This window comes from Leucoraja erinacea, chromosome 18, assembly GCF_028641065.1.
Source record: "Leucoraja erinacea ecotype New England chromosome 18, Leri_hhj_1, whole genome shotgun sequence".
NCBI classification, from domain to species: Eukaryota; Metazoa; Chordata; class Chondrichthyes; order Rajiformes; family Rajidae; genus Leucoraja; species Leucoraja erinaceus.
This window is the reverse complement of record NC_073394.1, coordinates 37173251-37189627: the sequence shown is the minus strand read 5'-3', so window position 1 is coordinate 37189627 and position 16377 is coordinate 37173251. Positions and strand designations below refer to the sequence as shown.

The following is a 16377-nucleotide window of genomic DNA, read 5'->3' as shown; positions in this document are numbered from 1 at the left end:
GCCAAGTTACTGGTGATATTTACTTCTAGGAACTTGAAGCTTTCAACCATCTCTACTTTGGCCCCATCAATGCATACAATGCATGTGTACCACTTTGCTTCCTGAACTTTCCAAAATCCCTAGTTTCACACCACTCTGATTTAAATTACACCTACTATTCCCTTGTCCACTTTACCAGTTGTTCAAGATCCTGGTGTAACCTTCGACAACTCTCCACTGTTCACTAGGCCATCATTGTACTAATCGAACAAATGGGCACAAGTGCTGGGTAAGTCAGCAGGTCAGGCAGCATCTCTAGAGAACATGGATAGGTTATGTTTCAGGTCGAGACTCTACTTCAGATTGATTGCAGGTGGGAGGGGGGGAATTGGAAAAGGGGAGAGTCTGAACAAAGCGTGGCAGATAATGTCAACACAAGCAAGGGTGTTTTTTTTGACAGGCATATGGTTACAACAAAGGCCAGAGATAAGAGCCAAGGGTGTCAGGTTTGAAGAGTTGTGACTGTGAAGCCAAGGGGAGGAAATAAACAGGTGGTGGAGAGAGGAAGGGAGAAATATGTGGGAGTCCAGGTGGGGTCAAAGGGGAGGGATGGGGGATAGGAAAGGTGTGGGGGAGAAGTGATGGGGGCTAGTTAGAGGATACCTAAAGTTGGAGAATTCAACATTCATGCTGTTGGGTTGTAAGCTACTCAAGCGGAATATGAGGAGCTGTTTCTCCAGGTTGCATGTGGCCTCACTCTGGCAATGAACGAAGCCCAGGACAGCATGGGAATGGGAAGCGGAGCTCACTCCTTTGGCTCTTATCTTTGGCATTTGTTCCAACCATCTCTGCCTGTCAAAAAAATTCCTTGCCTGTGTCGACCAATAACTGCCACGCTTTGTCCTGCCTCGCGCCTTTTCCAGCTTTGAAAAGACCACAATGTCAAGCTGAATATGAACCCAAGTTAAACTAATCTTCTCTGCTTGCATGTGATCCATATCCTTTCCACATCCACATGCCTATCCAAAATCCACGATTATCACTATTGTATCTGCCCCCACTACCACCCCTGGTAGTGCATTCCAAACTCCCACCACTATGTGAAAAAATTTACCCCACACTTCTCCGTTAAACTTTGTCTCTTTCACCATAAAACATTCAACATTTTCACCCTGGGAAAAAGATTTGGACTCTCTATCCTATCTATGCTTCTCAATTTTAAATTATTCTATCAGGTCATCCCTCAACCTCCAAAGCTCCAGAGAAAACAATGCAACTTTATAAAACCTCTCCTTATAGGGATGAGGGAAACAATTCCCAATTGGAGGGAATGGTCTCTATGGAGAGCAGAAAGGTGTGGTGGTGGGAAGATGTGAATGGCGGTGAGATCACATTGAATGGGGCAGAAATGTTTGAGAATAATGTGTTGGATGCAGTGGGGTGAAATTTAAAGACAGAGGAACTCTATCTTTGTTCCATCTGGGTGGAGGGGGAGTGAGAGCAGAACAACGGGACAGAGGAGACATGGGTGAAAAAAACATCTTCAACAGCAGCGGGGGAACCATGTTTACTAAAGAGGAAATATTGGATGTCTGCGAGTTGAAAGACACATTTTGGGAGTAGATGCAGCAAAGACAGAGAAGTTGGGAGTAGAGGATGCAAGTGCCCGGGTGGGTTCAGGTGCTGTCCAGATAACTGTGGGAGTCAGTGGGTTTACAGCAGATGTCAGTCGATAGTCTGTTCCCTGCGATGGGAAAAAAAGAGATAGAGAAAGGTGAGAGAGGTTGCAGAGATAGGCCAAGTGAATTTGAGGGCAGGGTGGAAGTTAGTAATGATGTGGAAATCTAAAAGACTCTTAAATGCCACTATCATATCGGCCTCCACCACCATCCTTGGCAGCACGCTCCAAGCACCTGCCACTGTCTGAGTGGAAAACCTGCCACACGTATCTCCTTTAAACTTTAATCCACTCTCCTTAAACCACGCCCTTTCGTCTTTGGCATATCCACCATGGTAAAAGTTTTGCCTATCTTCGCCTCTTTGTATAGGTTTATACAACTTCTGTCAATTCTCTCCCCAAGTTCGGCATTCAAGCGAAAAATCCAAATTTGTCCCACCTCTTTCGTAGCTAATACCCTAATCCTGGCAGTATTGTGGCAAACCTCTTCTGCACCCTCTCTACTGCCTCCACACCCTTCCTGTAATGGGGCAGCCAGAACTGCACATAATACTCCAAATGCGACCGAACCAAACTCCTAGAAAGCTGCATCATGATTTCCTGATTCTTACATCCAATGCCCCAACCAAGGAAGGCATCATACAATACACCTTCTTTATCGCGATCCACTTGTGTTGCCACTTCAGGGAGCTGCGGATCAAACCCCCAAGGTCCCTCTTGCTATCCCCTGTATACCCTTATATTCTATCAACTGTATAACCTTTCATTCAATGTGCCAAGTGCACCTGCTCGGATTAAATTCCTCCACTCATTTCTGCAGTTGATCTATATCCCACTGTATATTTTCACAGCCGTCCTCACTGCCCACAACTCCAACAATCTTAGTAAGTCTACAAACTTACTAACTAACCCATCTACATTTATACCCGTCATTTATATACATCAGAAACAACAGATGCCCCAGTACGCACCCCTGTGAACATCCACTGGTCACAGACCTCCAGCCAGAATATTGTACTTCCACCACAGGCCTGTGCCTATGAGTAAGCCAGTTCTGAATTTATACGAACAAGTCACCGTGAACCCCACCATGGGAGACATTAAGTAGGGAGGGTAAGAACCCCTCTGAAGATTGGCTCCAAGTTGAAATGCTTTCACTGTGTCAATCTAAGCTTGCAACCCTTATGTCTGTACGGCTGCAAGGCAATTCCGCTGAGTGGCACACTCATGTAGTGAAGGGTGCAGATGGCAAAACCTGCACATTTTCATCTCTTCCAACAGGGAGCTTCTTCTCTTCGTCACCAGAACGAAGCTGCATCAGTGCTCAGCAGCGGCATCTCTACCAGAGGGATTTAAAGGGAGCCACGATCAGAAGTTTCACAGAAATCTAGCAGTTAATTCGCAAGGCTTTTCGAAGGTTGAGGAACAAAATTATGTATTATTACATATTTTAAAAAGAAACGTACCCTTTTGCCAACCTCAAGTATGCGACTAAATAATCAAATCAACAAAGCGCTGTGAACTGCAGAGGGGTGGCACGGTGGCGCAGCGTGCCGGAGACCCGGGTTCCATCCTGACTATGGGCGCTGTCTGTACGGAGTTTGAACGTTCTCCCTGTGACTGCGTGGGTTTTCTCCGAGATCTTTGGTTTCCTCCCACACACCAAAGACGTACAGGTATGTAGGTTAATTGGCTTGGTGTATGTTCAAATTGTTCCTAGTGTGTGTAGGATAGTGTTAATGTGCGGGGATCGCTGGTCGGCACGGATTCGGTGGACCGAAGGGCCTGTTTCCGCGTAGAATCTCTAAAAACAACCTAAAACTAACTCTGGACAAATGGAGGCCACAGGGCAGCTCACTGAGGATTCAGAATGTTACATGCATGTATACCATGCACACTAATTCCATAGCACTGCACCTCACAACGTCAAAACCTCTGTTCATACAGCAACAGAAACAAAAAAGGGAACACCGAGCAAATAAAACTGATCAAGGACACAAACACTCGCTCGGTTGCCCAGATGAAGCCTGAAGCTGGTACCATTCCCCACGCTAACATATCTCTCTGCAGTAAAAGTCTCTACCTGGCTCTGCATGAACTTCAAATTGATCCCTTCCAGGGTCACCTGCAGCAGGCCTCCATCTCCAGTCTTCATATCCTGAACCGGGAACTCACCTCCAAGCTCAGGACCTGAAAAACACAACATTGAAGGTAATGGTGAAAAGTATAGCTACAGCCATTGAAACACATCACAACTAATCTATCGAGTGCCTTTCACAACCTCAGGTCATTCAAAATCAATTGTGTTTTTAAAGCATAGTTGGTGGTTCAAGGTAGAAATTGCAGCAAGATCTCACAATCAGTTATGTCATTAAAAGTAATTTACTCCTTGGTGCAAATTAAATACAAGACCAGTTTCATTTTTATCAACCCAACCCCATCTCCCACAACCATAAAGTGCAGCACTACTTCAAACACTGCCTTCCATTGACAGAGCAATGTTGCCACAGTACTGCACTAGATATTAGATTAAGCTCTGTAGAAGATCTGAATTAATGATGAGCAAGGAATTAAGGAAAAATGTTGATGAGAGAACACCTAATTGAAACAGGTTCAGTGTGCATTTTGAGTGGGCAAAACACACGCAAAGGATTTAAATTTAAGTAAAGGACTTGCATGTTGTGGAACTCCTGAAGCATGATGCTGGAGATGAATATGGGAGTTCATTGTTGTTCAGAGAATTTTGCAGACTGCAAGATCCTTGTACACCCAAAGACAAAGCTCCATACAAAAATAACTTTGAGAGGATCATATGAATCAAATAATGTAGGTATTCTTGAAAAATGGGAAAGATATTGAAGGGAGGAAAGGGAGCAAAGAATAAGACTGATTCAAGTTCCTTAAATGAAAGCAGAGGTGATATTGTAAAGAAAAACTGAGCAACATCGGACTTGTTCTTATTGAAATAAAATCTGGAAATATTGGACACAGCTGGATAAGCAGCATTAGTGGGGAAAAAACAATAAACATTTCAGTTCTATAACTCTTTGCTAAAATATAGTCCTACTGAGGAGGTAAGTGGGGGTGGAGGGGATGGGATAGACAAAGTGAGACTTGGGTGGGTTTAGGGGAAGAGAGGATGCAGAATTGGGCGAGATGAAAGAGGACTGGAGCAAAAAAAATGCATGGAGAGAGAGATTAATTAACATTGGATATTCCTAATATTTACCCCAAATGTTCAGGAATATCAAGGATGGCAGTTATGTTAAAAACGTTTTAAACTGTTAGATCTTATTCAGACTACTGCATCTTATTTCGCCACTAAGATTATAACTAGCGCAAATTAACCAGACTAACACAAAGGTCCAGTTATATATTTTGAATAAAAAGGATTAAAAGTGTGTCATTGTTATTTACCACACCAAAGAATTTAATAGTCAGAAATAAGACCATGAAGAATCCAGGAGGAGTCAGTAACACCTGAGCTCGGTTATACAGGAAATAAATCAGTTTACTTATTGCTGAACATTAGTTGTAAAATTCTGCAACTTTCCATCAAATCTTTACAAAGCTATAACAGTTAAACGTTTTGAAGATTCAGGTAGATGAAATTTTAAGGGAAAGAGCATCCAGGTAGACACCACAATCAGAGTAAATGCCCCAGCAGGCTCAAGAGGTAAAATGACCTCCACATGTTGCTATGTAACGATGTTTCATTCTCTGCACTGTGTCCCCTTCAGAGTGCAATTGTGCTTAAATATTACAATAATACGCTAGAGATGACATTGACACGCTTACTCACAGAATGCAACAGTCAGCATCTTTTGTTTTGGTTGCACACACACTGGCAGTGCAACCCATTTGGATCGGTCGGTGTTTTTACACTAACGTATACCAGTACATTGTTTACTCATTAATTACCTGGTTTGATGCTCTGTTGCCTTGCAGCTGCACGCTCCATGCTGTCCTTCACACAGTAGTATAACTCACGACACTGTCAAAAAACAATGCAATGAGATTTTAGATGCACTGCCAAAGAGGGGTTGGAATAAATTGCCTGAGAGATGAAGAGCTTCAGCAGCAGCCAGAGACACAGGGAGGTGGAAGGGGCAGTGAAAGAAATCGAGCATAAAGTTTGCGTGTGGAGGAAAGCACAAGAGCAGGAGATAAGGCAAGGGCTCAGTAGATGCACACTGATCTGGAAAATGCCTTGACCTATACCTTCTTAGTGTAGAATTTGTTGAGTTGAGTCTCCTGCCCGTTACGTCTCCAGAGACATAGAACTTTTGTTTTGGGACAGTACGTCATGTTGATGAGTTTCTCATACCACCATCGCTCGTAGACTGTCCCAATGTTACTGCGGAGAACTATGCAGTCATCGCATACCTAATGCCAAACACACAAAGCAAGATCATCGATGGCAGTCAATATCCACATGACATATCAACAAGTCTCCAATAAACCAACCAAGCCATAGGCCCAACATACATAAAGATTTCATTAGCAGACTGCACCACAAGTAAGAGGAGCACAATGCCAGGAATTAGAACCGCGATTGGCAAATGCCCAAGCAGATTTCCAGGTGTTACTTTGTGTGGGACAGAGTGGACAGTTCCACAAAGTAGCATAAATTCCTGACTATATTTCAATGGTGCTTTTATTGTCTGTGTAAAGTGCAAAGACACAGTGAAATTATTTTCTTACAAAAAGTCCAGTCCAACTGGACGTGCATGAGAACCATCGATTTTTATTTTAGAGCATAGTGGTGATCTTATTGCATAATCGTTATTAAATATACAAAATCTTGAGGGACATGGATAAACCCACAGACTTTTTCTCCAGGATAGACGACTTAAAGCGAGTTGGCAAAGGCTTAAGGTGACAAGGGACACATTTAGGTGGAACCTCAGAGGCAATTTTTTCACTGAAGAAGGTAGTCCGTATTTGGAATGAACTGTCAGAGGAAGCCGATAGAAATAGATACAATTATGACTTTCAAAAGTGGTATGAACAGATATACGGATAGGTTGGATTTGGAGTGGTATTGGCCAAATGCAGGCAAAATGGACTAGCTTAGAATGCTAACTTGATCAGCTTGTATAAGGTGGAACAAAAGGCCTATTTCCACTGTATAGCTATATGATCAGGAGAAAACTCTTTGCTCCTCTCTCACAGGAAAATGTTCAGCCTACTCTGGTGACCATGATGTATCTCATACCTCCATGAAGAAGATTTCACCATTGGTGTCGGTTCCTGCGTGCACCACAAAGGTCTGCTTCTTGATGTGACGACTGCCACAGGGTCGTATGTGGAGATCGTGGCTCTCCTGCAGAAAAAATGCATGGCTGTTAAAGGAGCAGATGGTGAGACTCACCTACTGAGCAGTTCCAACATGAGCACAATGCGAAAGAAGTCCACATGTAGAGGGACTGACCCTTGATTGTGCTCCCCACCCTGGGTGAAGCACAAATGGCTGCTTGGGCCGCCTCAAATCTCTTAGTTCACCTACACATGCTTGATGGATGTAAATCTGGCGCTCCTACAGGCTGATTAAATTCGCCCTACAATGAGCACAGATTTGGCGGAGAGGCTTTGGAGAGGGTTCACAGGGGTTTTACCAGAATGCTGCCTGGATTTGAGGATATTAGCTACAAGGAGACGATGGACAAACTTGGATTATTTTCTTTGGACTGTCGGAGGCTGAGGGGAGACCAACTGAAGTATAAGTAATTATAAGAGGGATAGTTAGAGATTAGATAGTCAAAACCTTTTTCCCAAAAGGAAATGTCAAAGATTAGCGGGCAGAGCGTTCAGGTCACAGGAAAAAAGTTTAAAGGAAATGCTTTTTATTCAGAGAGTGGTGGGTGCCTGGAATGTTCTGCCAAGGGTGCTAATGAAAGCAGATACGATAGTGGCATTTAAGGGGCTGTTGGATAACACATGGATATGCAGGGAATGGAGGGATGGGGATCACATACACTCAAACTATACAGAATTAAACACTTGAGGAACGCAGCGGGTCACGTTGCATCTATGGAGGGAGTGAACAGGACTGATGTTTTGGGTCAGGACTCTTCTTCAGACAGATGGAGTTGGGGAGAAAGGATTATTTTAACTTGGCATCATGTTCAGCACAGACATTGTGGCCAAAGGGCCTGTTCCAATGCTGTTGCATGTTGTATATTCTGTCAATTCTGGAACTTTGACATCCACCCACCTGTCCATCTGTGAGCATTCACCCATCAGAGAAGCCCTCACCCATGCTTGTTTCTCCTCACTGTATATCTCGAACACACCACTCCACCTGTTCACCTTTCTCCAAATGTCCACCCACAGTACAACCCACCTACTGCATTCCCCAACCCTGCCTCTGCATTAATCCACCTCAACTGTGCAACCTCTGCCCACTGTACACCATCCACCTGCACTCCTCCTGTCCACAATCAGTGCTTCATCCCTCTCTGCTGGCAGACCCAGGCCTGTTGCAGCACTCACTCCATATTGGTTAGGCATGGACTGAGACAGCTCTTCCTTCCGAAGATAGATACAAAAAGCTTGAGTAACTCAGTGGGTTAGACAGCATCTCTGGAGAAAAGGAATAGATGACGTTTCGGGTCAAGACCCTTCCTATGCAGCTCTTCCTCCTGGCTGGCCCCGACCGACTACTGCCTTAGAGTTGGGTCCGTTTAATCGGATTTACTTTGCAGGAGATTGCGCAAAGCACCCAATGCACACCCACAAAGTAGAACGCTCACCAGCTGTGGTATGCGGTCCAGCAGCTCATTCACCTCCTGGCTATGAACCAGACCAATATGCGATTTACCCATCAGCCTCCGCACCTTCTTCCGGATGTCGTTTTTGTTCATCTGTAACAGGGGGCGGAAACACAACATAACGTTTCAGCAAAAGAGCAGCTATTGGTTCTGACATGTCAGAAACCATGCAGTCAGAAATAATTCAACTCCAAGAACAGCTTTCAGTAGTGGGAAAACAAAGGATCACACCTGCCCTGGAAGTCTCCAGAGAGGCAGTGGAAACTGCAGGAGGGACACATTCCCTTTAGACCAGCCCCTCCTATTTACCAACTGCGAAAAGTTGTGAACACTGCCCAGTCCACCACCACCATCGAAGGGATTTACCGGAGTAGCTGCCTCTAAAAGGCAGCCAGCATTATCAGAGACCCAGACCACACAAGCCACACTCTCATTTCACTCCTCACATCGGGAAGAAGGTACGGGAGCCTGAAAACTGTAACATCCCGGTTTCGGAACAGCTTCATCCCTACAGCCATCAGGCTATTAAACAGTACAATCTCATATAAGCTCTGAAATTCAATAGACTATTATTGTTATTATCACACTTTTATTGTTTGGTTTTTGTGTGTACGTATGTATGTGTATATATATATATATGTGTGTGTGTGTGTATTTGTGAGCATGTGTATATATACACACATACTGATTTTTTTTAACTCTTTCATTTATTATGTGTACTATGTTTACATATTCTGTTGTGCTGCTGCAAGTAGGAATTTCATTGTTCTAGCTGGGACATATGAGAATCAAACACTCCTCTGACTATTTACAGCACCCTTGCCCCTGGTCCATGGTAAAGGGCTGACCTTGACCATCAGCATGTATACAATCATGTTGAAGAGTAACGTGGACAACAGGCGGTCCTCATCATCTTCCAGCCGCTTCCGGTCGTGATCCCCCAGGGACACATACCTGTGTTAAGAAACAACAAGTCAACTGACGGAGAACCACTGCCTTCACCCATACCCACTGCAGCCATCAACCACTGTGCGGTACGCATGCTTACCTGTCGATCATTTCTTGTGGGCCCTGGTCCATGCCCATTCCTTCTCTCTCTAACATCACCGCATCAAGGAAGGTGTCCTCCCAAAACTGGACCTGGTCCCACAGCACTGAGCGTTCCTTACCTGAGGATGAGCAGATGAGACTGTAGTAGCAAATTGCCCCTTTCCCCTCACCCACATCCAGGGAAACTAGCACATCACTCGATGCACAACAACGGCATGCACCAAAGATCCTCTCTGACTAATCGAGAATACCAAAAGTCTAACAGGAGCTGTGTTAGAGCACAGGGCCATCACTACACACAAATAAAGCACCATACAGCAGCTAGGGTATAGAGGGGCTAGAGAGGGGCACAGGAGCCCATCACACAGCAAGGGGCTGGAGCAGAGATACAACATTGGACCCTTTCCATGAGGATGGGGAGGGGCAGCTGCCAGCCATGTGGGTGGGGGCATGCAGTCGCCCAGCTGTATAGGCTGGGACATGCATGCCCCAGGCAGAGAGTACAACCTAAACTGACTCAGAATTAGACTGGTCCTCACACTCCAGTCTCAAACAGTGACAGTGAGCGTGCTACATGCATGTCTCCAGTGAGTCACACACTTTTCCTTTCAGGTAACTTCTCATCGTACTTTCCCATCTGGCTGTGGCCAGATATACGTGGAGTAGCACCCCAGCATGCTGCAGGGAACCATGGCAAATGGGAATGATAAGGGTCAATGGTGAATATGGGGGAGGGGGGGGGGGGGGGGGGGGAGGGAGGTTGTGATGGGGACAATGCATTAGAGGAGACGAATAGGCATTGGTATTGGAGGAACTGAAGGCAGGTGAAGGGGCACAAAGCAGTATTCAGCAAGGGGGAGTGAAGAAAGGTGGGCAGGTAGGGTAATGAGGCCACGTGGGTTGTGATCAGCTGGAGCAATGAGTGCAAGGTCAAGTCATCGAGCAGGGTCAATGCTAGCCCAGGCCAATGGCATATGAAGAGGGAGCACGTGTGTGATTGGATGAGAAAAGAGGGGGCACAGGGAGACTGTGGGGAGGAGGAGGAGGAAGAAGAGATGATCGGCCATATTAGAGCAGTGGATGTGAGAACCAGGCTGGCAGATGAAATACGAGTGCCTGGATTGTAGGAGGATCAATCGAGGAGGTTAACAGTTGTGTCACGAGTGCATGAGCACAGAATGGAGTCCATGTATTCTCTGTTCAGAGGATTGGAATCGTATGTGAATGGCTGGAGAACTCTCCATATTCATGCAGCAACTAGTCATGCATGACCATGCGATTACAGGCAGTAAAAGCGTTTTTTACTCATAGATAATGTTTCCATGGCCGCATCCTCCAGTTGGTCCCACATTGAACTCTTGTCTCTCCCTGAGCGTATCCAAGGCAAGCGAGCCAGCCAGCAGGTAGAAATGAAAAGACTCCAGCATTTAGTTACATTCATCAGACAGGATAGCATGTAGGGTTTACTCCTTCATACAGAATACAACACAAACACTTCACAATCCCAGTTACAGTCACAACAGAACAAAAGCAGCACCACATGAGAACACAGAGACTTAATCAACTCTGGAGGAAAATCCTGGTTTCAGATCACTCGCAAGATAACACACCAAATGTAGAACAAAAAATGTCTTTAGAATCTGAGAAATATGTGTTTCTATTACACGTAATATAAACTCATGTCATGTGTGTCGACTCACCTTAACAGAAACAAAGTCATAGTTGGGGAGCATGGAAACAGGCCCTTTGGCCCAACTCTTCCATGCCGACCAAGACGTCCCATCTACACTTGTCCCACTTGCCTGCGCTTGATCTATAACCTTCTAAACCTTTCCTACCCATGTAAAACTTACTCCACCCATCTGTCCACAGCCCCCGGTCTGTATCCATTTGCCAGGTTTCGCTCAATTCCACCTTTCTTTGGCACGTTTCTCCCCCAAACACCATCTGTCTGAAGAAGATTCCCGACCCGAAACGTGTCATGTCCACTCCCTCGGTAGATGCTGCCTGACCCGTTGAGTTTCTCTAACGTTAGACTCTCGTTAGACTCTATCATCTTAGAGTCCATTAAAAAAGGATGAGATTTCTGAGTAGTTAGCACATGATAAAATAGGCTGAAGTCAGCATGGTTTTGTGAAAGGGAGATCTTGCCTGACGAACCTGTTGGAATTCTTTGAGGAAGTAAATAGCAGGAGAGACAAAGGAGAGTCAGTGGATGTGGTTTACCTGGATTGTTAGAAAGCCTTTAATTAGATACCGCATGAGGCTGATAAAGTAGATGAGAGCCCATGGTATCAGAGGGAAGATACTAACACGGATAGCAAAAGGCAAAGAGTAGCAATAAAGAGGGATTTTTCTGGTTGGCTGACTTTAATCTACATATAGATTGGGCCAACCAAATTGTTAGCACCGCTGAGGAGGAGGATTTCCAGGAATGTATACAGGATGGTTATTTAAACCAATATGTAGAAGAACCGACTAGAGGACAGGCCATCCTAGACTGGGTATTGTGTAATTTTAGTTTAGAGAAGCAGCGCAGAAACAGGCCCTTCGGCCCACTGGGTCCACGCCGACCAGCGATCCCGCACACTTTAACACTATCCTACACCCACTAGGGACAATTTTTATATTTACCAAGTCAATTAACCTACAAACCTGCAAGTCTTTGGAGTGAGTGAGGAAACCGAAGATCTCGGCGAAAACCCATGCAGGTCACGGGGAGAAGGTACAGACTCCCTACAGACAGCACCCGATGTCGGGATCGAACCCGGGTCTTCGGCGCTGCATTTGCTGTAAGGAAGAAACTCTACCGCTGCGTGACCGCCCGTAATGAGGAAGGATTAGTTAGAGATCTTGTTGTGCAAAGCCTCTTGGGAAACAGTGACCATAATATGGTGGAATTCTGCATTGGGATGGAGAGTGACACAGTTAATTCAGAGACTGGGATCCTGACTTTAAAGAAAGGAGACTTTGAAGGTATGAGACAGGAATTGGCTACGATAGACTGGCAAATTATACTTAAAGGGTTGACAGTGGAGATGCAATGACAAAGATTTAATGACCGCATGGATGAACTCCAAAAAATTGTTCATAAATAATTGTTCATAGACAAAATAAAACAGGGAAGGCGGGTCAACTGTGGCTAATGAGAGAAATCAAGGTTAGTGTTAAATCCAAGGAAAAGGCATATAAATTGGCCAGATTGGCCGGAGGACTGGGCGAAATTTACTGGGACTGGGAAGACAAAGGGGTTAATTAAGAGGAGGTAATTAAGAAATAATTTGTATTCCCAGCAATTTTATAATTACGGGGAATAGAAAAACTGACTATAAAAGCTTCTTTAGATATGCAAAAAGCAAAAGATTAGTGAAGACAAATGTAGGTTCCTTACAATCAGAGACAGGTGAAAATGGCAGAACAGTTTATACGAATACTTTTGTTCTGTTTTCACTAAGGAAGGCTCACCACAAGGCTCGGTGATGGGACTGCAGCTATTTACAATATACATCAATGATTGAGATGAAGGGATTGAAAGTAACATTAGCAATTTTGCAGATGACACAAAGCTGGGTGGCAGTGTGAACTGTGAGGAGGATGCTATGAGAATGCAGGGTGACTTAGACAGGTTGGGTGAGGGGGCAGATGCAGTTTAATGTGGATAAATGTGAGGTTATCCACTTTGGTAGCAAAAACAGGAAGGCAGATTACTATCTAAATGGTGTCAAGTTGGGAAAAGGGGAAGTATAACGGGATCTCGGGCTCCTTGTTCATCAGTCAATGAAAATAAGCATGTAGGTACAGTGGGCAGAGAAGCGAATGGCATGTTGGCCTTCACATCAAGAGGAGTTGAGTATAGGAGCAAAGTGGTCCTTCTGCAGTTGTATAGGGCCCTAGTGAGACCACACCTGGAGTATTGTGTGCAGTTTTGGTCCCCTAATTTGATGAAGAACATTCTTGCTATTGAGGGAGTGCAGCGTAGGTCCACAAGGTTAATTCCCGGGATGGCGGGACTGTTATATGCTGAGAGAATGGAGTGGCTGGGCTTGTATACTCTGAAATTTAGAAGAATGAGAGGATATCTTATTGAACCATATTTGGACATGCTAGAGGCAGGAAACATATTCCCGATATTGGGGGAGGCCAGAACCAGGGGCCACAGTTCAAGAATAAGGGTAAGCCATTTAGAACAGAGATGAGGAAACACTTATTCACACGGAATGTTGTGAGTGTGGAATTCTCTGCCTCAGAGGGCGGTGGAGGCCGGTTCTCTGGATACTTTCAAGAGAGCTAGATAGGGCTCTTAAAGATAGCGGAGTCAGGGGATATGGGGAGAAGGCAGGAACGGGGTACTGATTGTGGATGATCAGCCATGATCACATTGAATGGCGGAGCTGGCTCGAAGGGCCGAATGGCCTACTCCTGCACCTATTATCTATTGTCTATTGAAGACACAAACAATCTACCAGAACTACTACAGGACTGAGGATCTAGTAGGACAGAGGAACTGAAGGGAATCCACATTAGTCAGGAAATGGTGTTACTGAAGGCAGATAAATCCCCAAGGCCTGACGGTCTGCATCAGAGCACTCAAGGGGGTGGCACCAAAAATCATGGATGCATTGGTGATCATTTTCCAATGTTCTCTCGACTCTGGATCAATTCCTGTGGACCGAAAGGTAGCTAATGTAACCGCACTTTTTAAGAAAGGAGGGAGAGAAACAGGGAATTATAGACCAATTAGCTTTACATCAGTAGTGGGGAAGATGCTGGCAGTGAGGAAAGCTAATGGCATGTTGGCCTTCATTGCAACAGGATTTTAGTTTAGGAGCAGGGAGGTCCTACTGTAGTTGTACGGGGGCCCTGGTGAGGCCGCATCTGGAGTATTGTGTGCAGTTTTGCTCTCCTAATTTGAGGAAGGACATTATTGCTATTGAGGGAGTGCAGCGTGGGTACACCAGTGTTAATTTCCGGGATGGCAGGACTGACATATGATAAAAGAATGGGTCGACTGAGCTTGTATTCACTGGAATTTAGTAGGATGAGTGGAGATCGTATAGAAACATATAAAATTCTTAAAGGATTGGACAGGCTAGATGTACAAAAAATGTTCTCGATGTTGGGGGAGTCCAGATCCAGGTCTCACAGTTTAAGAATAAGGGGTGGGCCATTTAGGATTGAGATGAGGAAAAACCTCTTCACCCAGAGGGTTGTGAATCTGTGGAATTCTTTGCCACAGAAGGTAGTGGAGGCTAATTCACTGGATGTTTTCAAGAGTGAGTTAGATTTAGCTCTTAGGAAAAAGGAATCAATGGATATATGGGAAAAGCAGGAACAGGGTACTGATTTTAGATGATAAGCCATGATCATATTGAATGGCGGTGCTGGCTCGAAGGGCCGAATGGCCTACTCCTGCACCTACTTTTCCATGTTTCAATGATGAATCTGTGAAATTTATTGCCACAGAAGGCTCTGGAGGCCAAGTCAATGGATATATGTAAGGCAGAGATTGACAGATTTTTGGTTAGTACGGGTGTCAGGGGTTGTGGGGAGAAGGCAGGAGAACGGGGTTGAGGATCAGCTGTGATTGAATGGTGGAGTGGACTTGATGGGCTGAATGGCATTATTCTGCTATGATATCTTGTGAACCCACAAATTTTCAGTCCAAAGGACAAAGATTTTTTTTGATCCGTTCTTGATTGAGCGCTTTACTATCATTTTAGAATGGAATGGGAGGATTTGTTTCCAAACTTACCCAGCAATCCTTCAAACAGGTAAACCCTCTGACTGATATCTTCTGGTGCAGTTGGAGGCTGGGGACTCACAATGCCACCTTTGGGAGCATTGAATCCAGGTACCAGCATGTGTGATTTACCCTGTAATACAGCAGAGAGTCTATTAATGTCAGCATGGCACTTGGATTGTATCCTCACTTTTGCAAGATAAACATCCCTCGATCTCTTCACTCTCTGGATGCTGATGAATTTCTCCATTATTCTCCACGCTATCCTGCCACTCTTCTTCTGGCATTGCTTTAGTTCATGCTTTCTTATAAAGTTCACAACTTCACTCTCCAGTCACTGTGGGAAGGTTGTGAGCGCCCACACTGTTACTACTCACTCAAAGTCTGAGCCCCCCTCCCCTCCGCCCCCACCAATGGTCTCCTGCATGGTCTGTGGATCTGAGATTGACCATCAACCCCCTCCTCCATTCGCCTCCTCTTGCTTGTTTTTCAGGAGGTGGACAGCAGCCACAAGACCATCGTTTATTGTTCATCCCTCACTGCCTTTGAAAAGAAACAGAAATAGTTTGGCTACTTCATAGAGCATTTCTCATTTTTCCAAAAAGGTCAACCCCATTGTTGTATATTTGAGGTGCACAGTGGCCAGTGGGTAAGGATTGCAATTTGTCTTTCCTAGATGCACCTAACCCCTGGGCTTCCCTTTGATACCATACGCAAACCCTCCATCGGGATCAATGTTCTCCTTCAGGGAAGGAAATTGGTGCTTTCAGGTGTGATTTCAGGCACACTGTCAAATGTTTGACTTTTAACCACAGCTGTAACAAACATGCTGTGTTTAAACAACGGTAATTTTGGAGAGGAGTCAAACTCATCACATGACCGGTGATTTCTCTCTGCTCTTTTATGTTGTGGGATTTTCTTATCAAGATAAAGCAGTAGCATGCAGATTCTTCCACTACTTTAATCCATTCTAATCCATTCCTTCCAATTCTCCCCCTGCCTCTGTCCATCACTCCCCTTAATCTTACTGAGCACTGGGCTCCAAATATTGGCCCTTCATCTGTGGAGACACTACCCGAAAGTGAGTTACCGCACCTCAGGCTACAATTTTGCTTCTCAACTCCAAAGATAGGCCCACCGTCCCCATAGAGACTTAC

At 44.9% G+C, this 16377-nt stretch overlaps 1 protein-coding gene across 1 annotated transcript in view; it reads right to left on the bottom strand.

The window, feature by feature from the left end:
* madd (MAP-kinase activating death domain) overlaps positions 1-16377 on the bottom strand; it is a 196347-nt gene that overhangs the window by 28240 nt on the left and 151730 nt on the right. The window contains exons 25-33 of the mRNA XM_055649954.1: positions 15233-15353; positions 10786-10848; positions 9479-9599; positions 9279-9384; positions 8413-8523; positions 6876-6983; positions 5879-6043; positions 5579-5651; positions 3741-3847 (exon numbers count right to left, since the gene is read on the bottom strand). Of these exons, the coding sequence (XP_055505929.1) occupies positions 3741-3847; positions 5579-5651; positions 5879-6043; positions 6876-6983; positions 8413-8523; positions 9279-9384; positions 9479-9599; positions 10786-10848; positions 15233-15353 (975 nt within the window). The remainder of the gene's footprint in view (positions 1-3740; positions 3848-5578; positions 5652-5878; positions 6044-6875; positions 6984-8412; positions 8524-9278; positions 9385-9478; positions 9600-10785; positions 10849-15232; positions 15354-16377) is intronic.